At 37.8% G+C, this 27,862-nt stretch overlaps 1 protein-coding gene across 2 annotated transcripts in view; it reads left to right on the top strand.

Moving 5' to 3' along the window:
• ACBD6 (acyl-CoA binding domain containing 6) overlaps positions 1-27,862 on the top strand; it is a 180,061-nt gene that overhangs the window by 81,072 nt on the left and 71,127 nt on the right. For both annotated transcript variants that reach the window (XM_075528046.1, XM_075528052.1), the window contains exon 6: positions 2,856-2,945. In XM_075528046.1, the coding sequence (XP_075384161.1) occupies positions 2,856-2,945 (90 nt within the window). The remainder of the gene's footprint in view (positions 1-2,855; positions 2,946-27,862) is intronic.

Raw genomic sequence — 27,862 nt, 5'->3', positions numbered from 1 at the left:
CATCAAGCACAGCCTGGGCTATAACCTCCAAGAGTGCTGACTACTTAGCCAGAACAGCAAGTGGCAAGAAAGGTGTGGTTCACAGGAATAAATAGATGGGAAAACTACCCTGCTTCCTTCCAGAGTCACTGTATGAAAGGATCAAAATGTTCAGTTTCAACCACCAGCAAACTTTGGGAGGCCATGGAGGGTGTGTAGTTCACCAAAGATGGTTTTTCAGATTGGGATTCTCTCAGTGTGAGCAAAAAACTTTCCAAGAAGCTAAATGTTGATGTTCAGGATGCAGCTAAACTCCCATCACCCACTACAAATGAGCCAACATGTACACAACGTAGAAGGATGGCCTTTGTGGGAAAGGACAGTACTGGAGCTGTTTTTCTATCAGGATGATCCTTCCCACTGACCTGTGTAAAGTAGAGCGATTAGAAAACAAAAAGCAGAAAAGATTCTGCTATGAAAATTCTGCATTTGAAGACTACCAGAGATGCTTCTCCTTATGAAAGTTAGCACCCAAGGATGTACACACATCCAACTCAGATCAGTTTTGCCATTTCACTGGGTATCTGTGAGCCATTTCAGAGACAAGAAGTGAGTATGCCATGACCACCAAGGGAGACCCAGGAGTTAGGTGAGTTCAAGAGCCCTGTGTGAAGAAATGGTAGGGGCCTCACAGGTAACAGAAGACAGCAGTGAGACAGTCTGTCACTGTGGTAAAGGTGAGTGCCTTCAACAAGGAATCTGGACACCTATCCGTGTTGAAGGAATTCCACAGCGCATGCCTGAGCAGGGCAGAGGTCAAGAGATGCTGTGGACACTTGGTGCATGTGCACTGGGCGGGGATGGGGGAAGGTCAGTTATGTGCGTCTGGCCTTTCAGTTATGTGCGTCTGGCTTGCTTAGCAACCAGCATGGTGACTGACGTGTGCACATGCTGTTCCGGTTAATGTCACTATTTGCCTACCATTTGTCTGAGTTGCCAGATTAGGCATAAAAATGGAGCCGGTCATTTACACGGTTAAATTATTTTTAAATTCAAAATTAAAATGTGGGCAGTGCTCGTGAAATCAGTCAGCTGTAAGAGGTGGGCCATCCTGGCTCAGGACTGGAAGATGATGTTACCGTCACCACCCGAGGTACAAGGGCAGAGACCGAGATCTGCCAGAAATCTACCTACCTTTTGCTCCAGAAAGGAGAAGAAAGTGATTTAAATTAAAGGGACAAAGCAAGCAGGTTATTCAATAGGGCCAATGTGGCAGGCTGGTAAAGGGCCGAAGTCGCAGGCAGGACGTGGAACACACTGTGTGACACTATCAGGGCTGGCACGGAGATGGTTGTGTACACAGTTTTTGTGTGGTGCTTCAGCACAAATTCATACTTTTTAATAAGTTTCTGTAGTTAAAAAAACTAATGAGAACTTAGGAACCTGGTTTAGAAGAAGTAGGAATTAGCTGCATGTTCTTAAGGTAAAAGTGCCAGCTATATTGATGTTCTCCCACTTAACTAGGTACTGCTATTAAGTACCTGGGGTAAGCATATCACACACCAGCGTAACTGTGTAGTAATTCTCCATTGTGGTGAAATTAAATACAAGTACATTTAAAATTAGTACTAAAAACTATAGAGGCATAGGAATTTATATGATTCTTTTCTTAAAAAACCGTTGCTTGCAACATTAGAATATTTTGTACATTGGTATTCAGAGAATCTCATTAGCATATCTAATGATTCATTTGGAGACTTTTTGAATTCATGTCCTGGTAACAGCATTTTATGGTGTGTATCAGTACAAAGAGGCCACAGAAATTTCAACAAGGGAAACTATATACTATTTAACAATCTGTTTTTTACTGTCTTCGTTTTTAAAACCTTTTGTCAGACACCAAACGAAATAAATTGAAATAGTTTTTGCTTCTCCAGCAAATTGTGTGCCCACAAATTTTGGTTTTGCTTTCCTCTCAAGACTGTGTGTTAAGTCTGTTGGAAAACAGATATTCACAAATAAATAAAATAAATTAAAAAAAGAATAATTTGTAGGGGGAAAAGTCCTCTTCTGTTTTTTTGTTTCAAAAATAGATTCTGGTTTAGTTAGTGGAACTAACCGTTATGGTGAGTCTGAAAGACAGTGTTGGTGGGTTAGGAAAAGCTTTCTGGAAAAGTACTTTTTACTTTAAAGCTGTCCTTATTCCAGCTGAGAACTTCTTGATCTTTTCTGAAATGACATAAAGCAGGGATTTCTGTGTAGTGTGGAAAAACATGCCTTTCTTTAAACATGACAACATCATTACCACCCTCAAAAACTAATGTTAAGCCATACATCATACTCTAAAGCTAAGGACTTTTCTGAAGAAAACCAAGTAGGCATCTTTTATTAACAGAACCCATTAGTCAATTGTACTAGTGTTTGTGAGACATTTCTGATTGTAAATTTGAGATTTTAAGGAAAAAGGCTTAGTTTAAACTGACTCAGTAGTCTTCCATTTTAAGAAGTAAAATTAAGGCTTGTATTATACATTTCATTTTTAAGTATTTTTTAACAATAAGATTTTTCACCAGGAAATGTAAATGTAATAATTTAAGAAAACAATATTTTTACATTTATGAAGTGTTTTATAATTTAGGGAACATTTTCTTACATTTCATTCATTCAAAGCATTAACTGTCTTGTCTTTATGCTCATTGTCTCTACCCTGGAGTTCAAGTAGGCAGGAAGAGTGGGTTAATACATAATGATGCTAAAACTCAAACTCATAACTTCCAAATGATCTGTTGTTTTCCTATAGTGTTTTCACGTCAGTCATTCTTAAACAAATGAACCTAAACGTGTTCACATTACTTTCTCCTTCTTTGTGTCTCTAGGGCAGAGCTCTCCTCCATTGGGCATGCGATCGAGGGCATAAGGAACTAGTCACAGCCTTGCTACAGTGGAGAGCTGACATTAACTGTCAGGTAAGAGTGATGAAAGGTAACAGTTTCCGTTGGGATTTTTGTGTTTGTTTTTAACTGAGATAAAGTCACATACAAAATTCACCATATTGATATTTTAGAGTGTATAATTTACTAAGATTAAATTCACAATATTGCACAACCATTACTTCTATCTAGTTCTAGAACAGCGGTTCTCAACCTGTGGGTCACGACCCCTTTGAAGGTCAAACGACCCTTTCACAGGGGTTGCCCAATTCATAACAGTAGCAAAATTACAGTTATGAAGTAGCAACAAAATTAATTTTATGGTTTGGGGGGGTCACCACAACATGAGGAACTGTATCGAAAAGTCTCAGCATTAGGAAGGTTGAGAACCACTGTTCTAGAACAATTTCATCACACAGAAAGGAAATCCTGTAGCCCCCAAGCACTCACTCCCAATTTTTTCCTAATAGGAGAAATTACTCATCTGTTTTCTGTCTCTATGAATTTGCTTTTTCTAATTATTTTATATAAGTGAAATCATAAAATATACGACCTCGTGTTTAATTTCTTTCATTTAGTACAATGCCTTCCCGGTTCATCCCTATTGTAGCATGTATCAGTACTTCATTCCGCTTTATGGCTGAATATATGAAGAGGACGCTTGTTGCTATGCATTCATAGGGTGAGGGTCATTTGGGTTGTTTCTGCATGGTAGCCATTGTGGATGATGTTGCCATGATCATTTGTGTACAAGTATTTGAGATCCACTTCAGTACTTTTGGGCACATAGATACATAGGAGTAGAATTCTAGGTCGAATGGTAATTCTGTTTTTAACTTTTTAAAGAACTGCCAAATTGCCTCACCACACTGTTTTTTGCATTTCCACTAGCAATGTAGGACTGTTTCACTTTCTCCACATCCTTACCAATATTGTTTTCTTTTTTAACTTTGTATAACCATCCTAGTGGACAGCTCATTGTGGTTTTCATTTACACTTCCTTAGTCATTAATGTTACAATTTTTTTTTTCATGTGTTGGAGGGCCACTTGTATATCTTCTTTGGGAAAATGTCAGTTCAAGTCCTTAGCCCATTGTTTAGTCAAAGTTGTAATAAATAGATTTCTTGACTTTATACCCAAACCTATGTGCCATCAAGTTGATACCCAAGTCATAGTGGCTGAATACCAGAGTGGAACTGCCCTATGGGATTTCCTTGATTGTAGTTATGGATTACAACCTTTATGAAAGTGGCGGGTTTACACTGACAGCCTTTCTGTCAGTGTTCGAGTGTGTATCTCTTGTACCCCCAGGGCTCCCTCTACTTGTGAATCAGGATATTTATCTCTGCTGTTCAGTTGTGAGAGCTCTTTATCTAATATTTGCTAAACCTTTAGTCATATGATTTGAAAATATTTTCTTTTTCTGTGAGCTATCTTTCCACTTTCTTGATACTGCCTTTGATGCACAAGTTTTTTTATTTTGATGAAGTCCCGTTCATCTATTTTTCTCTTTGACTGCTTTTATTTTAGGTGTCAGACCTAAGAAATCCTTGCCAAATTCAAAGGCTTGAAGATTGACCTCCCTAGCTTTTCTTCCAAAGCATTGTATAGCCTTTCCTGTTGCATGTAGATCTTCAACCCATTTTGCATGTGGATATCAAGATGTGCCAGCACCAATTTTTTGAAGAGCCTATTATTCTTTCTCCTGTTGAATGAACTTGGTACCTTTGTTGAAAGCCATTTAATCATAAATGTATAGGTTTCTTTTAGGACTCTCAGTTTTTTCCCAGTAGTCCTTATACCAACATCACACTGGTTTGGAAACTGTGCCTTTGCAGTGGAGTCTCTAGGTAAAAAGTGAATTTCCTACTTTGTTCTTCTTTTCAAGATTGTCTTGTCTATTTAGTGCCCCTGCAGTTCCGGGGGTATTTGAGGATCGACTTTTCCATATCTTTAGAAAAGCTCACTGGAGTTTTGGTAGAAGTTTCATTGCATCTGTAGATCTCTTTGGATGGTATTGAGATCAATTTTGAGTAATATTGAATCTTCCCATTCATGAAAATGGGAAATCTTTTAATTTATTCCAGCCTTCTGTTATTTCTTTTAGTTGGCAAGTCTTTCACTTCCTTTGTTAAATTTATTAAGGTTTTTTTTTGTTATGCTGTTGTTCATGGAATTATTTTCTTAACTGCCTTTTAGGAAATTGTACATTGCTAGTACATAAATATGCAAATGATTTTTGATGTTGTGTCCTAAAACTTTGTTGAATTTGGTTAGGCCTATTTTTATGTGAATGGTGTAGTAATTTTCTTATCTGATCATGTCATCTGTTAGTGAATTAGCCCTTCCACTACAATGTTGAATGAGAGTAGTGAAAGCTGCCATCATAGCAGGAAAGCACTGTTTGCTGTAGAAGTTTTTAAGTGCTCTTCATCTATTCTATGAATCATAACAGGGTGTTTTGGTTTAAAAAATCATACATTAGTTGAGATGATTGTTTTCCTTTCATTTTATTAATGTGAAAGGTGTATATATATTACATTAATTGATATTTGTTAAACTGTTCCTGGAATAAATTCTACTTAGTCATGCTGCATATTATTTTAATATGCTGCTGGATTGAATTTTTGTTGTGGAATTTTTTTTCTATAGTCATTAAAAATATTGGTGTTTACTTCAATTTTCTTTTTCTGGCTTTCCTATCAGGATAACACTGGCCTCAGTGAGTTAAGAAATGTTTCCTTCTGTATTTTGGAAGAGTTTGAGAAGGATTGGTGTGAATTCTTCTTTAAATGTTCAGTAGAATTCACTCTTGAATCAATCTGATACTTGACTTTTATTCCTTGAGAGGTTTTCATTATTGATTCAATGTCTTTGTTTTTTATACGTCTGTTGAGAATTTCTATTCTGAGATAATTTTCATAGTTTGCATTTCTAAGAATGTTTCTATTTTACCCAGGTGAATTAGCTTGTCACGGTATGCCTGTTCACGGTTCTTTTATTTCTGTAAGATCGCTAGGCGCCCCATTTTCATTTCTGAGTTTAGTTATTTGAGCCTCTTTCAGTGTAGCTACAGAATTGCCCCTCTCCTTGACATCTTCAAGGAGCCAACTATTGCTTGTTTTGGTTTACTCCCACTCCACTCTTTAAAAAGCCCCTTTTTTCTACTCTTGCTTCGTTTCGCCCTGTTCCCCTTAGCTCCTTAAAATGTAAAGCTATTGACTGGAAACCTTTTTTCCTATTTCAGTGTCAAATTTATGCTGTAAATTCCCCTCTGAACACTGCTTTCACTGCGTCCCTTAGTTTTGCTTTGTCTTTTTGTTTCCATTTGTCTCAGTATTTCGTATTTCCTTTGTGGTTTTCTTTGACTTGTTTAATATCTTCATATGAGAGTTCAAAATGTTTGTGGGAAAATTCCATTATCTTTCAATTCAATTTTTTCACAGACTTTATGAAAGCCCACTCACATTTGCAGTTTTCCTTATAGATTTCTAGTTTCATTCCATTTTGGTAGAAGGTATTTTGCATGGTTTCTTGGAGCTTGTCTGGTGGCTTAGCATTTTGTCGGTCCTGGAAAATGGATCGCTTGCGTTTGAGAAGAACTTACACTCTGCTCTCGTGGGATGTAGTGTTCTATGTGCGCCTCTGTTAGGCCTAGTTGATTTTTAATACTGTCCAAGGCCTGTATTTCCTTATTACTCTCTGTGCAGTCATATCCATTATTGAAAGTGTGCGGTGTTGAAATCTCTAGTACTGTAGAATGTGTTGATTACTTCACTTTTCTCAGTTTTTGTTCTCTTCATTTGGGACTTTATTGTTAGGTTATGTTTGTAATTATTATTTATTCATTATGGTGATTTTTTTTGTGTTAGTTCAGGGATCGTTTGCTGGCCCTTAGGAGCGTTTTCCAGTCCAGTCTGTTGGGGCACCACGCCCTGGCCCCAAAGTCCACTTTCAGCATTCCCTGGGGACCTTGCCACTCCATTCCCTTGCTGTTCCGCTGCACTCCCCCAGTGATTTGCCTCGGTGTGGTGGGATCAGGTCAGGTGCAATTCCCACACTGTGTCTCCGGTGCTGTCCCCTGTATTGCCCTTAGTCACTGATTGGCATCATTTCTCATAGTGGGGCCAGCCATGTTGTTCCCTCTGTGGACTGGCTGCTCTACTCAGGAACATCATCATCACGGCCTGGTGGGCCAGGCTGTGCTCCACTCTCTCCTCCTGCCCCTTCATCTGCTCCCGTGTGCTCTGATCAGATATGTCCATCTCCCAGAGCTGCAGGGTCAATGTCGTCCTTTGGAACAAATTCTTTTCGGGGGAGGGGCAGGAATCCACTTAATTTATGGTGCATTATGGTGATTCTTTGCTCATTATTTAGTATCTTTTGTAACAAGTGACAAAGTATTTTTTCTAGTATTAATGTAGCTGCTTCAGTACGTTTTCTTAGATGTCTTTTTCATCTTTTTATTTTCAATCTGTTTATATCATTGAATCTAAAGTGATTTTCTTTTATATATCATACAGATGGCTTTTTAAAAAAAATTCTGGCACTTTGTCTAAAAGAGTTTAACCTATTTAGATTTAAAGTAATTACAAATTTAAAAAATGATCACTGTCAATTTGCTATTTTTCTGTCTTAGATCTCTTGCTCTCCAGTTTCTTCTCAGCACTAATTTTTTATATCTTCTTTGCAGTATCTTCATTTGGGCTTTTCCAGTGTATGTTTTCATTTTTTAAATACCATCTACACTCATGTATAAGCCAAGTTTTTTTCAGCACATTTTTTATGCTGAAAAAGCCCCCCAGTTTTTTGTGGTAAAATTAGGTGCCTAAGCTTCTACTTGATTATATAGGGTATATTAATAGTCCCCATTGTTTTATTTTAAAATTGTAATAATTTTAAATTTTCTAGTTTTCTCTTAATTTCCATGTTCCCACAGGTTTATATTAAGTCTGAAAAGTTGAAGTTTAGATTTCTGACATATTTTGAAGCTTAGAAATAGTATTCCCTTAGTCTTGCCATTTAACAGACAATTTTAGCATCATAAACTTTTCAGATAACAAATAATAGCTGTACCTTTAAATATTCCTAATCAGTTTTTTCCGTTGATGTAAATTATTTAAATGACTGATTGTATTGACTTACTTTGATTATTTTATCTTATAAATTCATAGCAAAAGTGCCCAGTACTGAATCACATCAGCAAATATAGAAATTGCCCTCCAGTTTCCAGATAAAATGTAAAGTTAGTTTTCTCTTGAGTGACTTTGTTTTAAAAGTGTTTATCTTAAAGAAATGTTTCATTAGGAAACAAAACCAAATACCACCTCCTAACCCCACAAGCTATTTCCATAGAACTCTTTTGAGTATAATTAACTTTAATTATACTACTATAGATGAAAGACATGTAGTCAAATTACCTCCTAAATCCTTTGAGCCACAGGCCATTGCTTAGTGGGTGGCTGTGGAGAAAAACAGTATTTTCTTAGGTATGTGTATATACCCATAAATGAAGTATTCAACATATGAGTTCACCTTGGGCTCAGAAATTTATAAAAACTTCATACTTTATCCGCGTCTACAGTCAGCCTAAAATAGTACTAGAAACACTAGGAAGACTTCATTAACAGTAGAAAAGATTGACTTCAAGCAAGTTGCTTTCAATCATGTACGCAAAAGATAATTTTGCATCATTACTGCAGTACTGTATGGTTTGGAAATGACTGGATGGCGGTGGGCTTGGCCGTTTTGTTTGCTTGTTTAAATGTAGTTTATAGTACCAAATAGCAATTACCTTCTCCTGTGGAGATTTCCAGCCTCCAGTAACCCTGTGTGAACCTACTTTGATTTGCAATCAACTCGATGCCAGTGGATTGTTGGTTATAACAATCCTAAGGAATAATTTAAAGTATTTATTTGAAAGGGAGTCCCTGGGTGGCAAAAATGCTTAATACTCAGTTGCTAACTGAAAGCTCGGTGATAGGAGTCTACACAGAGGCACCTTGGAGGAGAGGCCTGACAAGCTGCTTCTCAAAAATCAGCCACTGGCAACTCCTGTGGAGCACACTTCTACCCCGAAACAGCATCCACCCGAGTCACAATCAGCGATTCTCTGATTTTGTTTGTTAAGGCATTACAGAATGTCCTTTGGAACAGAATCTCTGGAGATTCCTTATGAAATCCAAATAAATGCTAGGAAGCATTTTAAAAATGAAAACTAATCTTTCTGATTTTAAAGTTTAAATCATCAATATATAATTATTTGTTCAATGAATTATTGAAAAGTATTCAGATTTCCTTCAAGAAGTCTTTTTAAATGAAATATAATTAATATAGAATTAAAATAATCACCCTTTTAATATGTATAGTTTATGGGGTTTTACCACATTCAAAAACACACAGCCACCACAGCTATCTAAACCTAGAGCATTTTCACAACCACAGAAGAAACCCCATGCCCATACTGGTCACTTCCCATTACTCTGAGCTCACAACAACTGGCACCACTAGCAGTCTGTCTGCTCTATGGATGTGCCTCTTCTGGATGTACCTGTCTCAGCTAAGTGGAATCCTACATTATGTGGACTTGTCGATTCTTTCTTGCTTCTTTCACTTAGCATGTTTTCATGGTCCACTCATGTAGTAGCAGGTATTGGCATAGAATTTCATTTGCTGGCAGAAAACTTTCCCACATATAGATTTGTCACATTTTGTTTATCCATTCATGAATTTAATGGTCATTTGGATTATTTTCTGTGTTGGCTGTTATGAATAATACAACTATGAACATTTGTGTGCATGTTTTGTGTGGACATTTTAGAATTCACATTGCTAATGTACTAAAAAACCAGTGAATTACAAACTTTAAAATGGTGAACTTCATGTTATATAATTTTATCTCAATTTTTAAAGAGCAAAAACAGTTCCTAATTATGGGGAGTGGGGAACTCAGAGTTTTGCAGGTAGCAATAGTAAAATGCTTGTTCTTTGTATTGATTTTTTTTTTAATTTTTGTTTTGTTTTCTTGTATCATGAAACTTCAGAATGCAGTTATTTATTTCAACTATATTTAATTTGTCTCAAAAGAAATTTCAAGTGTAAAAATAATGGGATTTTTTTGTTTTTGCATTTATCGAAAAGTTATATTTTATAAGAAATGAGATTTCAGGCAATATTTCATATTCATAGGACAACATTTCATTCAGTTGCACATGGGGTCTGAGTTGGAGCTTACTGGCAACTAACAATCTGTTTAAAAAGGTTGCCAGAAGACTAGAAATCAAACATAAAATTAAGAAAACTAGAAATAAGAAAATTTCATTAAATCAGTAAAAGGCATGATAAATAGAAATGAAGGAAAAAACCTAATAATTATAATACATATGTTTGGGAGATACTCCTTTTTAAAAGATAGACCCTCACAATGAGTTAAAAACATAGTCTTACAGATTGTTAGAACACATATCTACAGCAAATTGACTCATGTGAATAATTATTATGAAATGAACTGAGAGGGTAAATATTATTAAGAATTATTTGTGGCAATTTTAATAGAATATTAGAATTCCAGGCCATATCTTAAAAGGGGGGAGGAGATTGATATTCCTTAAAGGTATAGCTCCCATATTTAGGAACCTTGATGCATCTACATAAACATGTAAAACAAGTCATACAAAGCAAACGCTAGAAGTACCAGAAAAACTGACACCCAAGAGGCATAGCTTTTCCAAAAAGCTGTTAGATTGCTAGTATATATAGTATTTAAGTAAAATAAGTAACCTTAACTTGATCATATATAAATGTGCTTATTTGTAATGAAATTTTGATCTAACAAACAGGAAATATGTATTCTTTCCCACATTCAAGGATAATTTATAAAAATTGAACAAATGTTAGTGACAAAAAATACAGGTGTCTCCAACATCTGTGATGAGTTCTTTCCCAACTACATGTTAAGTAATTTCCAACATAAATTCAATACTTTTCTTTTTTAGCTTTCATAATTACTACCTTTTATTATCAATATTTTTATAAATCTGATCTTTGAGGTTGGATGCATGACATATAAACTCGCAGATGTATTTTAATATATATTAAAAATTTCAAAAGTCATAAAATTGTACTTTTGTGATGAAGAAATCGACAACATTGAAATGTTGTCAATTTAGATAAAAAGTATCACTGGGAAAACCATTCTGGATGACCTGGATTATCCTTAGAATTATCATGTTCCCAACCAGAAAAATCAGTGAGAGTTGTCTATTTGGTTTTTTCCTTTGTATACTTCATGATACCATCTCACTGCTTCCCAAATCCGCCTATGAACTGTAGCAAAGTGATCAGTGTGGAAGTTCATACTTTTAAACCACTGAAGCCTCTGATTAGTTTAGGGGGAAAAACTGCCAACTGATCTTTTGACTGTAAAATTTTTTGACAGCTTCTCTCCTTCTTCCTCATTATTTCTTTCTTCTTCGCATAGCTTTCCCCCTCAAAATCCATTAAGTCCTCATCTGTCAGTGCCCCATCTTCATGATCTATGAGGCATGCCACATTGGCATACCAAGTTCTAAATTTAGTGTTCCTCACAATGGATAATTTTTCATCGCATTATTCTGATCAAATGCTCACACCATGTTCACACAACTCAGCAGTTTTTCCCCCCAAATCCTCCACATACATTTTCCTATAACTCTCCTAGGAAGATGCAATATTCTGCATACACTGATGAATATTATAATTCATTCAAAAATCATGTCATAATTTTTCCATCTGCTACGGCTTTTGCCTACTCTGGGTCGCTGATGCCTTACTGGAAAATAGGACACCACTTTTATGTTGTGATTTAGATTACCTTCCAAATTTGGAGGTCCTGGGACATTTTCAAGTAGCACAAGAATTTTTAATGGGATGTTGCTTTCAAGGCAGGTGCACAAACTGGGGAAAAAAATTTAAAATAGATGTCCAAGTTTGGTTTGACATTAAGTTGTAAATCAATGATTAACTTGATAATCGCCCTTATCCAAGAGCATAATTCATGTAGGTTATCTGTCCTAACAATAAGGGAATCAAAATTAGAAAATATCTTTGAAAGAATGAGCTAAAAAAAGTTTAAGGAATAAATTGTGTATTTCCAGCAGCAGTGTATGAAAGAAGTTATATTTCTCCACCCTTACCAAAATAATTTGTCATCACACTTTGTTCTGTACTTGTTTGATAAACCAATACCCAACTCACTACTTTGAAGTCCATTAGAAATCGTTAATGACCCTAGATTGCAAATCTTTAAAATACTAGACAGCCAGCCTCAGCTCTCACCCACAGAGCAGCTTGTGAGCTTGAAATATTTAACTAGTGGTTAGCAGTCCAGTGCTTAACCCACAGCACCACCAGAGTGCCTTTGACAGTGAATACTGGTGTACTATTTTTAACTTGACCTTTTCTTAAGAGTAGTATTGAGCCTTTATCAGCATGTTTATGAATCATTTTTATTTCATTTTCTACAAACCATCTATTTATGTCTTGTGCCTACTTTTCTGTTGGATGGTGCTTTTCAAAGGAACTTTTTATATAATAAGAAAAGTTTAAACTTTGTCATATTTTAATTAAAACTATCAGCCAATTATTACTCTCAATTTCTATCGACCATGGATTGTTCTAGTACTTTCATGCTTTTGTAGTTACTTTGATTCATCTATGTTTACTTTTTATCATGTGTCTATAATAGGAATCAACTATTTTTATCCAGAATCCAGTTATTCCAATATTGTTTATTGAATAATCTATCTTTTCTCTATTGATTTTTAATACCTTCTTTATCATATACTCAATTTCTGTGTTTATTTTAGTATATTTCTGGTCTTATTCTTCTATATCTCTGTTTATGTGCATATGAAAAACCAAACACTGCCATTGAGTCGATGCCGACTCATAGTGACCCTGTAGGACAGAGTAGAACTGCTCCTGTGGGATTCTAAGACTGACTCTTTACAGCGGGAATAGAAAGCCTGATTCTTCTCCCATGGAGCCACTGATTTCGAACTACTAACTTTGTGGTTACCAGCCTAATGCATAATCAGGAGTATAAGATGCTGTTTTAAGTATTTTGCCTTGCACTGATGATTATGTAGGACAAGCTTTGGGCTGTTAACCAAAGGTTGGTGTTTCAAACCACCAGTCGCTCGGAAGGAGGTTGCCTGCTCCAATAAAGATGTACAGTCTAGGAAACCGATATAGGGTTACTATGAGTCAGCGTTGCCTCAACGGCAGTGAATTTAAGGTTTGTAAGTATTGTAGCTTCAAATTTTTTTTAGTATTGCTTAATATTGTTTAATAATGATTTTTAAACTTGCATAGCGAACATTCTCTACTCATTCAGAATATCTTTGCCCTTTTTTTTGCTTGTTTATATGAACACCTAACTTCATATAAGTTAGGAGTTGGGCTGTAGCCTCTGTAATTCAAACCCATCAACTGTTCCCTGGGAAGCTCTCTGCTCCTAGAAAGGCTTACAACCTGGGGAACCCAACACAGAGTCACTATGAATCAGAATGGACTTGATAGCAATAGTTGGATTTGTGTGAACTTTAAAGTCACCTTGTGAACCCACCCCCCCCTCTGTTACCACCACAACATATATGTTTGTTTGTTTGTTTGTTTGTTTGTTTTCAAAAGGCCATTGGCGCACTCTGTCTTTTATTTAGTGTGAGTTGTTAGGCCTGCTTTTGAAGGACATGTCTCCAAGCTAGGCATTGCTTGGCATTTTTTACTTGTGGGTTCCTCGTATTCTATTTATCTGAGTAATATAATTATTACAAACAATTCCTGTGTTAGACCGGGTTAACTAGAGAAACAAATCCAGTGACACTCATATATATGTTTTAAAAAACAGCTTTACATCAAGAAGCTATTTGATACAATTAAACATCCCAGCCCAGGCCAGCCCAAGTCCCTAAGTCCAATAGCCCCTCTCCAGACTCGAGCACTCACATGCAATGGTGCAGAATGCTGGGAGATCGCAGGCTGGTGAGTGAAAAGTCTCGAAGATCCAGTGGTGGTGGAAGTATCACAGGGCGCAGCATGGCTCGCTAACAGGAAGGTAAAAGCAGAGAAAGTGGAGGGGGGTTTCCAGGACCTTCCTTATGAGACGGCCACACCCACAAGGAGGCATCATCAGGCTGTAACCCGAATAACAGGCTAGACTGAAATATTAACTACCACAATCCTCAAACTACCTTATCTGGTTTTATTGAACACTTTGCTGAACCCCAACTTTTCACTAATTCAAAGTGCAAGTTCCATGTGGGTTTTCAGGATGGGTCAGTTAGAACTGCCCTTGTCTAGGCACATGGCCATTTGATATTTCCCTTCCCTTGGTTTTCCTTTGTTATTGACCATCATAATCCATACTGCCTCTGATCAGGTAATGGACATGCTTCTGACTTTGTCCATTTGGATTGCTAACATGCATCCAAGTCAGAGGGCTTCCGAAGATTAACTCTCAGAATAGCTCTCTCCTTGTAATTTCTTTTTGGTATTGCTATTGAAAACTCTTTTCAAATGTAGACAATACAAACATAATAAATGGAAGGAAAACTTCATTCCCCTCATGACTCAGTCCTTCTTAAACAACATTATTATTGACTGGCCTATCGGTTGCCAAAAGAGAAAATCAATTTTATTAGAAGTATGTGCTTGGCCACAGATCTTGGTCCTAACCCAGCACTGACAGGCTTGTTTTATCAACTATCTGAAGACTAATTTTTAACCATTAGTCTTAGCCGATGTAGTAATTAGAAACATGTCAAAGTCTGTGCTGGGTTTTTATGTCATTTTTACCCTTCAATATTTCTTATACATTGTTTCATTGCTCTGTAGTTTCTAAGTTTTAGAAGTCTGATAGAATTAGAACTTTTAATTTTATTTCTAGGGAAGATCCTTTATAAATTTCATTTGTTCGCTGGTAGTGTTATGGACACAGTTTTATCTGTGTTGCTTGGCCTTGAGTTTGTAAAGTTCAACCCTGGATGTGAGGGTCTTACCACATTTGGGATTAGGAGATGGGCTAACCACACGCAAGACCTCTTGAGTCACTGGTTTCTCAAGCCCTAAGTAAAAACCAAAATTACTCCTAAAGCACTTAAGAGCTATTTAATACTGAAAATGTACTGTTAGACTTTTTCAGATTTGTTATAAAGTAACTGTAAGGAAGCCTGGGCCTGGGGCAGCATAGAAAAGAGCCCTAGTGGCATAGTGGGCTACAGCCACATTGAGCTAACCAAAAGGCCAGCATCTCGAACTCAGTCGTTCCATCAGAGTAAGATGAGGCTTTCTGTTCCCAGAACCCACAGAGGCAGTTCTCCTTTGTGTGACAGCTCACTGTGAACTGGAATCGAGGTTTTGTGGTTTTGTTTTAAGGCAGGAGTGGAAGCATAGGTGTCCCCGGTGTGAACTGGCGGGTTGTGCAATTCAAAAGGGAAAAAAAAATGGTTCTAAGTGGTATGGAAACAGTCAAGGTCTTCGTGACTTTGAGGAGTTACTGAAACTTGTGACTGATAGACTAACAGAGTTTATACTCTTTCGGTGAATGCTTTGATAATTGTAAAATATTTCAAACACATGGGAAAAGTATGAAGCAGTACATAAAACCATCTGCAGTTCTCATTACCAGTGTGTGTGTGGTTGTGGGGTGAGAATATAAAGCAGTTTTTGTACTTACTAGGTGTCAAGCATTGTCTCCTTGAGGCATGGCATCAATCCTATAATGTCGGCATTTAGTACCTGCATCGTACTGATGGGCACCGGGGAGCACAAGAAGTCACAGCTGGAGTGCAATAAACCTAGGTCTGATCCTGTGAATTCTGGTTCCAGAGTACTAGCTCTTAGACATGTCCACTAGAGAACTGGAGCCAGCTTTGTTTTTGTCTCAATTTCTTCTTAAATGTGTTAAAAAAAGACAACAATCTCACTGCCATGGAATCGCTTACGACTCATGGTGGCCAACTGTAGAAAGTATAGAGAATAAGAGGAAGATTTTCAGACTCTTTAGGAAGTTGACTAAAGTGCCAAATGGGGAACCAAGCAAAAACCTCTTCCCAGGTTTCTGTCTGTGGTGTTGATTGGGTCAAAGTTGTATTGACCTAAGGGGAAAGCAGGTGGTTTTGTGGAAAGCTTTTACGTTATAACTATGGTTTTTTGTAAGATGTTAATTTTGAGGTGCCTGTGTAGGGTAATTGGTTACATGTTAGGCTGCTAACTGCAAGGCCAGCAGTTTGAAACTATCAGCCGTTCTGCGGGAGAGAGGTACAGTTCTGCTCTGTTCTACAGGGTCACCCTGCGGGCTATCGCATATGGGAGGCACACAAAGCAAATTGGCTCCTGAGAGCTGACCACGCTGAAACTAATAAGTGAGGGCTGGCCAAACCAAGAACCACCAGTGATGGCCTGCCATTGATTACAAGCCTTAGGAGGCATGGTGTAATCCTTCATGACCATGAGTGGAGCCGAAAGAGCCCTGAACATGAAAGCTTAGGAGGCTTCCTGATTGACATGAACAGCTGTTCTCAGGAGGGTAGTGCATCCTTCAGGGTGTGGGAAGCTCCACATTTTGATGGATCCCACCCAATTTTATCCACTCATATCCTCTCTAACCATAATGATTCTATAATCATGAGTGTTATACTTGCCGATTAATTATGTGAGTCTTCCTAGTGAATTATCAAACCCCAAGCAGCAATGAGAGTCAACTAGTTGGCAAGGTAAGAGCATCATATGGACTCACCAGCTGTGGCTGTTGTCTTAATTAGTGTTCTTTATTTTACTTCTGTGTTCTAATGCTGGAGCCCTGCTGGCCTAGTGGTTTCACAGTGGGCTGTGATCCACTGGGTCTGCATTTCAAAACCACCAGCTGCTCTGAGGTAGAAAGGCGGGGCTTTCTGTTTCTGTTAACTGTTAAAGTCTCCAAAACTCACAGGGCGCACTTATACCCTATCCCTGATAGGGTGGCTATGAGTCGACATCAACTCGGTGGTAGTGAGTTCAGAGGGTTCTGATATCCATTGCATTGGCTACACAGAACACAGACAAAATTCATGATTAAATGGCTTATTAAGGAAGTTACCAAATTGTAATCCTGAGAAACACTCGGGATAGTTGCTTATCAGGGGATGTTAACAAAGTTCTTTCAGGTCTGCTAATAACGACCAAACGGGCATGCCCTGTGCTGTAAACCTCAACTCAACAGCATACAGCTCAAACTCCCATGGGTCAGCAAGCCTGGCTTCCCCAGTTAAGGGTCCAGAGGCGCCCACCGTACAAGCTGGATTCTTGCACAAAAGCACTCAGCTGTGCTTGCTCCGTGGGTTGGGAAGGTCCACTATGTTGTTCCACGCTCTAGCTCCTGTTCCTGCTGCTGCTCTCCTGATGTTACAGCTGCCTTCTAGATCCAGGAGGTCCACTGCATAGGGATCTCAGGTCCAGAGAACACACCAATCCTGGCTCTTACTGGTAAAGAGACCTCTCATCCCACCTGCCAGAGGGCCCATTTTATACCCAGCAGATGGCATTCCAGGGACTCCTGTTCACAATTACTCACAGGTGAATTCTATCAGGGCCTTCCCCCACCTAGTCTTGCCAGACCTATGCAGGAAAAGGTTGTTTGGAAGTTAGAGACCTTGGCTAGAAGAACCTCATTAGATACACTGCCTCTGCACTGTCTTGAAAGGGTAGTGGGAAACCACCCTCAAGTTGGGAGCCAGCAGTTCAGAACTTTCGGATGTCATGTAAATTTCTAATCTTGCATGGTAAGTAATAGCAAACCAGCCCTGAATTTGTAGCCAGCAGGTCATAAGATTGGGGTAGCATGTGGACTCCCCAGCTTGTGACTAGCCTCTGCTTATTTGGCAAGCTGGAAGGCAGTGTTCTTTAACTTATGAGCTCTGACCCAGCTCCAGGTGGGGTGAGTGGTTTGTGATGAGGATGGAGAAGAGGGAAGATGAGAACCAGATTTAATTTCTATTTGGAGGGGTGGGGCTTGATTCTGATCCTTACCACACAATTTGTGACTACAGTACGATTTGCCCCTTAGTTCCCACACCATAGTTTTAAGATATTTGTTAGAATATTGTACATCATTTTTCTTTATTTGAAATAATTGAGATATAAAATATATTCATTGGGGTATACAGTATACAAATATTAATGGTATAGCTCAATCTATTTTTAAATATATTTGCACCTATGTAAATACCACCCAGATACAATTAAAACTTTTTCAATACTCCTAGAAGTGTTGCTCCTCTAAACTGTCTCCATCAGTCTTCCTCCCCTTCCCTTCCCCACTCACAAGTAAATGTTATGCCACCGCCGTCATCGTAGATTAGTTGTACCTCTTTTAAAAAGTCAAATTCTTGAAATTATATATGTTCTTTTGGATCAGTTCAACATAGCATTTGTGAGATTTATGCAGGTTGTTATTTTTTTTGTTGCTGTATCATAAGATATTTTCATTTTAATAGACATTTAGTTTTTTATCTTCAGCATTCGCTACTGAGAATAAAAAGGTTGTGACACAACATTCTTGAACATCTATGTTTCATTCCACTTAGGAGTGAAATTCTGGATCATAAAGTAACTCTGCTTACCTTTTTAGGAACTGCCTCCTGTTTCTCAAGAGACTGCACCATTTCCTACTCCCACCTACAAAGTTTCCCATTTCTCCACATCCTTACCAGCACTGCTCGATCTCTTTTATTATAACTCTTCTAGTGGGTGTGGATATGTTTGTGCCTTCACTTTGCATTTCCTTAATGGTTGATGCCGTTGAGCACTGTACTTGTGCTTTTGATCACTTGTACATGTTCTTTGAAGATATGTCTCTTCAGATCCTGTTCCCTTTCTTTAAATTTGGTTGTCTGTTTTTTTATTATTGAGTTGTAATAGTTCATTATATGTTCTGAAGACATTGCTTATCAGTTTATGATTTGTAAATCCTTTCTTTCATTCTCTAGGTTGTCCATTCACTTGCTTGATAGTGTCCTTTCATGCGGTATAAATGGAGTTCAGTTTACCTACTTGTTTTTTATTGCTTGTGCCTTTGGTGTCATATTTAAGAAATCATTGCCAAGTCTGAATATCTATCTTTTCTTTGAAGAGTTTTATAGTTATCTCTCCTATATATAGATCTTGGAAACATTTTGTATTCATTTTGCATATTGTGTGAAATAGGGGTTTAATTTTATTCTTTAGTATATACATAGATATCTATTTGTCTCAACACCCTAGAAAGAGACTTATATTTCATTACATTGAATTATTTTGGTACCCTTGTCAAAAACCAATTGACCATAAATGAGAGGGTTTATTTCTCACAGTTTGTTAGTTTACACTCACAATTTAATTCCACTCACTGTTTGCCTATCCTTAAAACAGTACCATACAGGCTTGATTACTGTAGCTCTGGAGAGTGTTTCAAAATTGGGATCTGAGTCATCTTTAGTCTACTTTTTCAGAATTGTGGCTATTCCAGTTTCCTTGCAATTCCATATGAATTTTAGGATCAGCTTGTCAGTTTCTCCTTTTAAAAAGCAACTGGGAGTATGATGGGAATAGTGTATCTGTCGATTGGTTGGGAAGTGGTACCATCTTAACAGGATCAAGCCTTCTGGGCCAAGAGTATGGAATGCCTTTCAATTTATTCAGTGATGATGGGTAGTTTCTAATGTACATGTTTTGGGGTTTTTTTTGGTTAACTTTATTCCTAAATATTGTTAATTCTTTTTATGCTATTATAAATGGATTATTTTCTTAATTTCATTTTCTAGTTGCTCATTGCTATAGAATTGATTTTTGTTTATTGATCTGGTATCTTGCATCCTTGCTGAACTCTCTTATTAATTGTAATTGTATTTTTAGTGGATTCTTTATTATTTTCTCTATGCAAGATTAGTAGGTCATCAGCAAATATAGTTTTACTTCTTCCTTTCCAGTCGTATGCCTCTTTAAATGTCATTGTCCTAGTTAGAACCTGTGTTACAGTCTGAGAAAGCAGTGGAGAGAGTGGTCACCTTTATGTTGTTCCTGATCTTAGGAGGGAAGTGTTGTCTTTCACCAGTAAATATGATGTTAAAATTGATTCATTTAAAAATGTCAAATTAAGCTGACTTTTGGAATAAATCTTAATTGCTGGATTTGATTTTTAAATATTTAGATATTTTATTTGATTTCATAAACTGTAATATCATATAGTATTCTTCAAGAGAGAAAGGTGAGGCTGCCTCAGAAACCCTATATAGGGTCACTATGAATTTGAATTGACTAGATGGCAGTGGTTTGGGGCATTTGGTAGTAATATTACTAGATTTTTCTGTAAGAGGTACACTAGCCTCATAAAACTAAATGGTAAACATTTTCTATATGAGGGAGATTTTAAAAGCTCATGGAAAATGAAATTGAAAGGCATTGGAATTTTCTTTCAAACTTCTTGAAGTCCTCTCATACCTACCACCTATTTAACACTTGGCTTTGGCCCCAGGTGGAAGCCCAGACAGTACCGGGCAGTAGCCACGTGTTCTGGGTTCCCAGCTCTTACGATGCTTGAAGCCCTGCAACTGAAAGGCACAGGGGGTTGGGTTGGGAGGCAAGCAGCGCCAGAGAGGGGGGGTTGAAAGAAATGTGTGAGTTGATTGACTTCTTGAAGGGGACCAAATTGGACCTGAAGCCTTCTTATTGGTTAGGCCTCACGGGAAGAAGCCCTAAGTAAAGTGTGTTGCCATCCACCCTCCAGTTATACAGCTAGCCAGCTTTCTCTCTCCCAAGAGAAACCATCTGTAACTGGGCTCACCGCAGTGTTCGCACTGCGTCACCAGTAAGTCGGGGCAGTTATTATTTCTGTGATCATATTTTCTGAACTTACAAAAATGGAACAAAATATGATCTGGAAAAAAAGTCTCCATTTTCACGTAGCCCTGATTTTCTCAATAGTCTTGTGTTCCCTCACAAACATCACTCTTTACTTTGTTTGCATGGCCACACGGAACTCACACACATTCCACCTGATTACAGGGCTTGTTTAGGAAGTTAACAGGTTGCAATGCTGGTGAGAAGCGCTGTGCAGTCAGGACATGGTGCAGATCTCTCTTCGGACTGCTAATGCAGGCCACTTCACTGTAAGCCTCAGCCTGAAGGCACTCAGCTCGCAGCGGCACCCTACTCCAGTAAGCTCCCACCTGAAGGCATCAGCTCCACCTCAGAGGGCCGGCAAACCCGGCTCCACAAGCCAGCCTCCTGCCCCAAAGGACTCAGCTTGACTTGCTCTGTGACCTGACTCCTGGTTCTGTTGCTGCGCCTCTGATGTCACAGCTCTATTCTGGATCCTGGAGGGTCAGTGCACTGGGATCTCAGGGTCACAGGACACACTCAATTCCTGGCTCTTGCTGATAATAAGATCCTGTCCCCTTCCGTACACCTGCTTCTTAGAGGGCTCATTTTACACTTCACAGGATGACAATCATAATGGATCCATCCTGTTAATAATTCCTCATAGTTAAATCCTATCAGCATATTCCCCTTTGGCACCCACTTCCCTTCTCACGGGACCCATGCAGTAAAAGGCCATGTTTGTACATGTAACATGCATGAGTAGTTATGTGTGTACACAAAACATACAGTGAAACGTATGGAAATCGGAACCTATGTATACAGAAAACTTGAGAGAAGATAATCACTTATTTTCCACTAAGAGAGAGCAATAGAAAAGTGGTAAGCTGCTTCCTCTCAAAGGTAGAAAATTTATGAGACCCAGAAAAACAGGGCATTCTCATCAAGTTCCAGTTCTCACAAGTGTCTGTGTGTGTGTCTGTGTGCAACTTTGTATATGGGTGTAGTGATAACTAGAACAATCTTTAATTAAAACAGAAAAGCGATACAAAGATATAATAAGCACTGTAGATATGAATGTATCAGTGAAGCCCTCTAAGCCTGGGGGCACATTAAACTACAGACTCTGTTTTCTTCTTTTAAAATTTTTATAAGTTATAAAATGTTATTTTAACCTTATGATCATAATATCATCTTGTTATATGTTACCTATCTCTAAAGGTGTACAGTGATACCTACTTTTAAATTTTTTCTGATCTTAGTCATTTATCTTTTTCCTGTTTGTATTATGGCTTTAAGAACTTTTAATATTTTCAAATAACCAGTTTTTGACTTTGTGGATTGCCTCCACTGTACATTTCACTTTTGGGTCATTGATTTCTGCTCGTTATCTTTCTACTTTCGTTTGTTTTAATCACTTTATTGTGGTACATGTATATTTAAGAAAGTTTTTGCCATTTTTTATATATACGATTCAGTGACATTAATTATGTTCATCTTGTCTCACAATTCCTGTTACCCATTTCCAAGTTTTCCCATCACACTTAAAAGCAACTTTAGTGTCCCCTAAGCAGTAACTTCCCCTAACCCCATCCTATCCCTGACAACTCCTAATTAACTTTGGACCTGTTGTTATTGTTACTGTGTACCATTGAACCAGTTCCGACTCATGACAACCCTGTGTGGCAGAACAGTACTGCCTCCATAGTTTCCTAGGCTGTAGCTTTGACACTAGTTCTTCTCCCATGGGCTTCAGCCGCCATCCTTTCAGGAGGCATCTACCTCCTAGCCACTGTGATACCAGGGCTTCCCTAAGTGGGGAACCATCTACATAGAACCTCCAAAATTTGTGCTTCTTGTTTCTCCCACGTATCATTTCATCTGCGCCAAGCTCATTTCTCATCCCATGCACAGCACCAGAAAATGCCCTAGGTAAGAAAGCACCAGGAGAGTGCACTGTCTGATTAACTTGCTCTCTGATTTAGTTAATTTAGGTTTTTTGGCTTCTAGGACTCTCTAATATCTTTATCACTAATTTTTAACAATTTATTATGCTTTAAAAGAAATGTTTCAATGGAAGAGTCTATATGTCTTCTCTCTTGCTATCTGGAACTAGAGATCAGCCATCTATCTCATTGTTTTACTACATTTCCTACTTAGTATCATATAATGTACCCTGGTGGCATGGTGGTTACGACTTGGGCTGCTAACCACAAAGGCAGCAGTTTGTAAGCCACCAGGTGCTCTGTGGGAGAAAGATGAGGTTTCCTACTACCTAAAGAGTTCCAGTCTCAGAAACCCATGTGGACAGTTCTCTACCCTGTCTAGAGAGTCACTATGAGTCGGAATCGACTCGATGGCAATGATTTTTTTTAGTGTATTAAATATTTCTTTAAAACATTTTTATTGTTTTGGGGGTGTTGGGGGGGGGTTGCGCTTCTCAAATAGAGTCCTTCTACTCAATGTATAGCCTAATGTAATAAGAGCTGGGACACAAAAAAGACATACGCATACCTGTGTTCATTACAGTACTATTAGATGAAAAAAACTAAATGCCCATCAGTAGAAGAATGAATAAACTTTAGTGTGTATATACACACACACTAGAACACTACACAGCACTAAAGAATAAAGATGAATCTGAAATACCGCAGATCATAAATAAACCTGGAGGACAATTACACCGAGTGAAATTAGTCAATCACAAAAGTCAGTTGTCTCAAATATTGCCTGAGACTACTATTCTTAAAAATCAAGAGAAGGTTTTCACACTAAAAGAAGCATCCTTTAGTGGTTTCTTGGGTCGTGGGGGCAAGAGGAGGGGAAGTTCACATTTTAGAAGGTAGAAAAGTGTTAATTTGGGTGAACGGGAGAACAATATACCCAGTAAAAAGGTTAACAAGAAATGATAGAGTTGAGGAGACACTGGAAGGTTTTCAGGAATTACAGGCAATAGGCAAACACACAGCCCTGCCTTCATGACAATTCACAAGCAGATGTTTGTATAGACACACAAGCTGAACAGTTGTGGAAGACAGAGTGAGAGTGTACACATAGGTTTAACATAGTATTTGTATGTGTGTGTTTACCTTTGCTGCAAATATATCCATGAATATGGTGGAGCATACAGGGGGCAAAGTTATGAAAACTTCTTAGACATAATCAAACACCTTTAAGGAATATATCACTAGCCTGGGGGATTTAGAACATCATTGTGTTAGTCTAGGTAGACTAGAGAAACAAATTCATAGACACTCATGTATAGGAAAGAGCTTTTTAATATACAAGAACAATTGAATATTGAGAAAACATCCCAGCCCAGGCCAGATCAAGTCTATAAGTCTGATATTAGCCCATATGTCCGATAACAATCTATAAAGTCCTCTTCAGACTCACGAAACACTTTCAGTGACAATGCAGGAAGATCACAGGCCAGTGGGTAGGAAGTCTTGTGGATCCAGTGGCATTGTAAGTGCTGTTAGGGGTCTCCACATAGCTCGTCCAGCTCAGGGCACTAGTGCAGTTCCATGTGTCTTGTCAGCTGCAATGTCTCCCAGGGCATGAGCTTGTGTCCCACCTCCAAAGAGCTGTTTATCTCCTTAGTGCCTCCAAATGAGGTCATCAAGCTGTTAACTGATTGACAGGCAAAACTCCACCCCTTCACTCTTAATCCTCTCCAATTGACAACAGATGTAGATATGTATGTATGCATGTAACTGCCAAAATTATCTTGGGAGTACCAAAATCAAAGACAGTGTTCTATATCCTACTTTGGTGAGTAGTGACTGAAATCTTAAAAGCTCCTTAGAGGCCATTTAAGGTACAACTGTTGTTCTCTCCAGAGAAGAGCAATGAAAATGCAAAGACATATGGAAACAGCCTCATCTTTCTCCCACTGAGTGGCAGTTGGGTTTGAGCCACTGACCTTGTGATTTAGCAGCCCAGTACCTGACCCATAGAGCCAACAGGGCTCTTTAGTAGTCATATAAACCTTCCAAACTCATGCAGACACTCTATAGGAGAAATACTTGGCAATCTGTTACCATAAAGATCTTTTTAAAAGCCAAGCTCACTGCCATCAAGTCAATTCTGAGTCTTAACAACCCTCTAGGATAGAGTAGAACTGCCGCCTCCTTGGGTTTTCAAGGCTGCAAATTAACAGGAGTGGAAAGCTTCATCTTTTCCTGCGAGGTGACTGGTTGAGTCAAATTGCTAGCCTTGTGGTTAGCAACGCACATTGCCACTAGACTCCCTAGCAGCATGTAGATCTTACAATGTGGAATTGTTGTTTCTCCCTCATCGCTTTTCTTTGTAGTGTTTTCCTGTATTTTCACATGCTTTGGTTGATTTTTTTAAACATACATATAACTCTCTCTCTCTCTCTCTCTCTCTCTCTCTCTCTCTATATATATATATATATATATATATATATATACATATATATATATATATATATATACACACACACACACACACACAGACACACACACATATCAATTTGTAACTCCATAAAATACCATGTTGGTGTTTTTATCAGGGTTACACTAAGTGTATAAATTATTTTGGGGATAATTTACATTTATAATACTGAGTCATCCCACCTAAAAATAGGGGTCACTTTTTCCATTTAGCTAATAGAGCCCTGATGGGCTCTTTGAACTAACCACAAGTCCTCAATTTGAACCCTCCAGCCACAGCACAAGAGGGAGTGGAGACTTCTCCTGTAAAGATGTCGCAGAAACCCACAGAGGCAGTATCTACTCTGTCCTCCTGTGGCAATGAGTTGTTCTATGTTTTCACTTTTAGTTTTCTCTAGATAAATTGTTCACATTTTAAAAATGTATTCTTAAGTAGTTAATGGAATTTAAGAAATACATACCTCCAAATTCAGTGCAATCTAGGCAGTTCCCATAGCGATGCTATCTTTACGAGAGTAGAAAGCCTCATCTTTCTCCTGTGGAACAGCTAGTGGATTCAAAGTGCTGACCTTGCATTTCGCAACCCATCGCTTTGTCATCAGAGCACCTATAATAGAATCCCAGGGTGCTGTACATGGTTAATGGATTGAGCTGTTAGCCAAAAGTATGAAAGTTCAAGTCTACACAAAGGCACTTTGGGGGAAAAAAGTCCTTGCAATCACCTCTGAAATATCAGCCATTGAAACCATAGGGAGCCTGGGTCTACACTGACATATCTGAGTCATGAGACTTGAGGGCAATTGGTTGGTTCATTGGTTTAAAGATTAAATTTTCCTTAAGACTATAAAGTATTTACTATTTTTAATCATTTTATTGGAGGCTCGTATAACTCTTATCACAATCCATACATACATACATTATGTCAAGCACATTTGTACATTTGTTGCCCTCATCATCTCAAAACATTTGCTTTCTACTTGATCCCTTGGTATCAGCTCATTTTTTTCCCTCCTTCCCCACCCCATCCCCATGAACTCTTGATAATATATAATTTATTATTATTTTGTTATGTCTTACACCATCCTACATCTCCCTTCACCCATAAAGTATTTACTATTTCTAATTTTTTTAATAATTTTTTAGATTGTTAGGGCGGTACATTAATGTTGTTTCTATACCACTTATATGACATTAGGTCATTATATTTCAACTATTTCATCTTTAAGTGAAGGCATAAATATGTTCAGCCCTTCTGATTTTTCTCCACATACTGTTCTGGTGACCCTAATTAAGTGGTTATTTCAAAAGTGTGGGTTAATGTGTTAAATCACCTATATGATTTGCTAGAGAATTGTTTTCATTCCACTTAAGGATATGTAATCTAATGAAAGTTAGGTGTAAAAGCAGAAGATCTTTGCCAAAAATACGCTACATTTTGTCATTTGGTCTTCTTTTCTTGCTGAGTGGATCATTGTGAAAATAGTCTTAGCCTTCAACTTATTTTCTTAATTCTTGATTCATTACTAAAAGGTCAGCTCTCATATCAGTTTTACTCTTTTCCTAGCTTTCTAATATGTTCTGGGTTCTGGGGAGGAAATGTTTGCTTTTATTTGAGTGTAGAACTTTTCCATAGGGAAGTAAAAACCTCTCCTCTAATATAAATGTAATTTTATTTTATCTACCAAACCCAAAAGTAAACAAGTCTGTGGTGGTGATGCTGAAGATTCAATCCAACAGCTAAACTTTATTTAAATATAATTCTTGTACTTTTTGAGAATCATTTCTCTATATACCTGTTTCTTTTCTGTAAAAAATTTGTATAGAACCACTTCCGTTTTAAAAGGCCTGATAAACAGCTGTTTCATTCCTTTACAGGGTGCCCTTTCATACTAATACCGCACCTTCAAGATATGCTTGTGATTCTTAGCATTTTTAGGACAAAGTCTGTGCTTTAGTTTTGCATTGCCTTTAACATTTAAATCATCACTACGTATAAGCATTCCATTTAAAATTCTCATGGTCCCTAGGACTAATTAAAAATCAGAATTTCAGTAATCAAAGAAGCAAAAGGGTTTTCACTCAGAATTATTAATTGGTAATGCATAGGGCCTTTAGGATTCTCTTTGAACTTTCTACAAATTTTACAATTTCAGAATCAAATACCAAAGCTTACATCCAGAATGTAAGCATTCTTAATATTCTGTGCATTTTAAAATACATTTTCATATTTAGGAGCAAAGTCCTAAAGTTATACCAGTAAATTTAGAAAATCCTGGTCCCATTGATTCTCCTTGCTAGCAACCTGATTTGGAATTCTCACTGTCCAGTGTGTACTGTACTGTCCCAGTGGTTTACAGATTGAAGAGAATTATGCTCCCACATTCTTATTCTTTGCAGGCTTGAGTGTTGCTGCCTCAGTAACATTCTGATTTATCTACCATTTAATTTAACCACCTATGGAGAATAGCTTATAACTGGAGACTGGTGTTCTGGCTTCCAGATTGAGCAGCTAGAGAGATATGGGTTTGTTCGTTTCCCCTTGGTGCTCTTAGATTATTAAATGTTGTAAGTATACATTTTTGCAAATGATTGCTTTGATGAATTATCTCCATTGAAACCCTAAACCAGAAGCATAGTGCTCAAATGGCAGGGAGTTTGATTTC

This window comes from Tenrec ecaudatus, chromosome 1 (assembly GCF_050624435.1).
Source record: "Tenrec ecaudatus isolate mTenEca1 chromosome 1, mTenEca1.hap1, whole genome shotgun sequence".
In the NCBI taxonomy this organism is placed as follows: Eukaryota; Metazoa; Chordata; class Mammalia; order Afrosoricida; family Tenrecidae; genus Tenrec; species Tenrec ecaudatus.
Note: the sequence above shows the minus strand (reverse complement) of the source record. Positions and strands in the feature narration are given on the sequence as shown.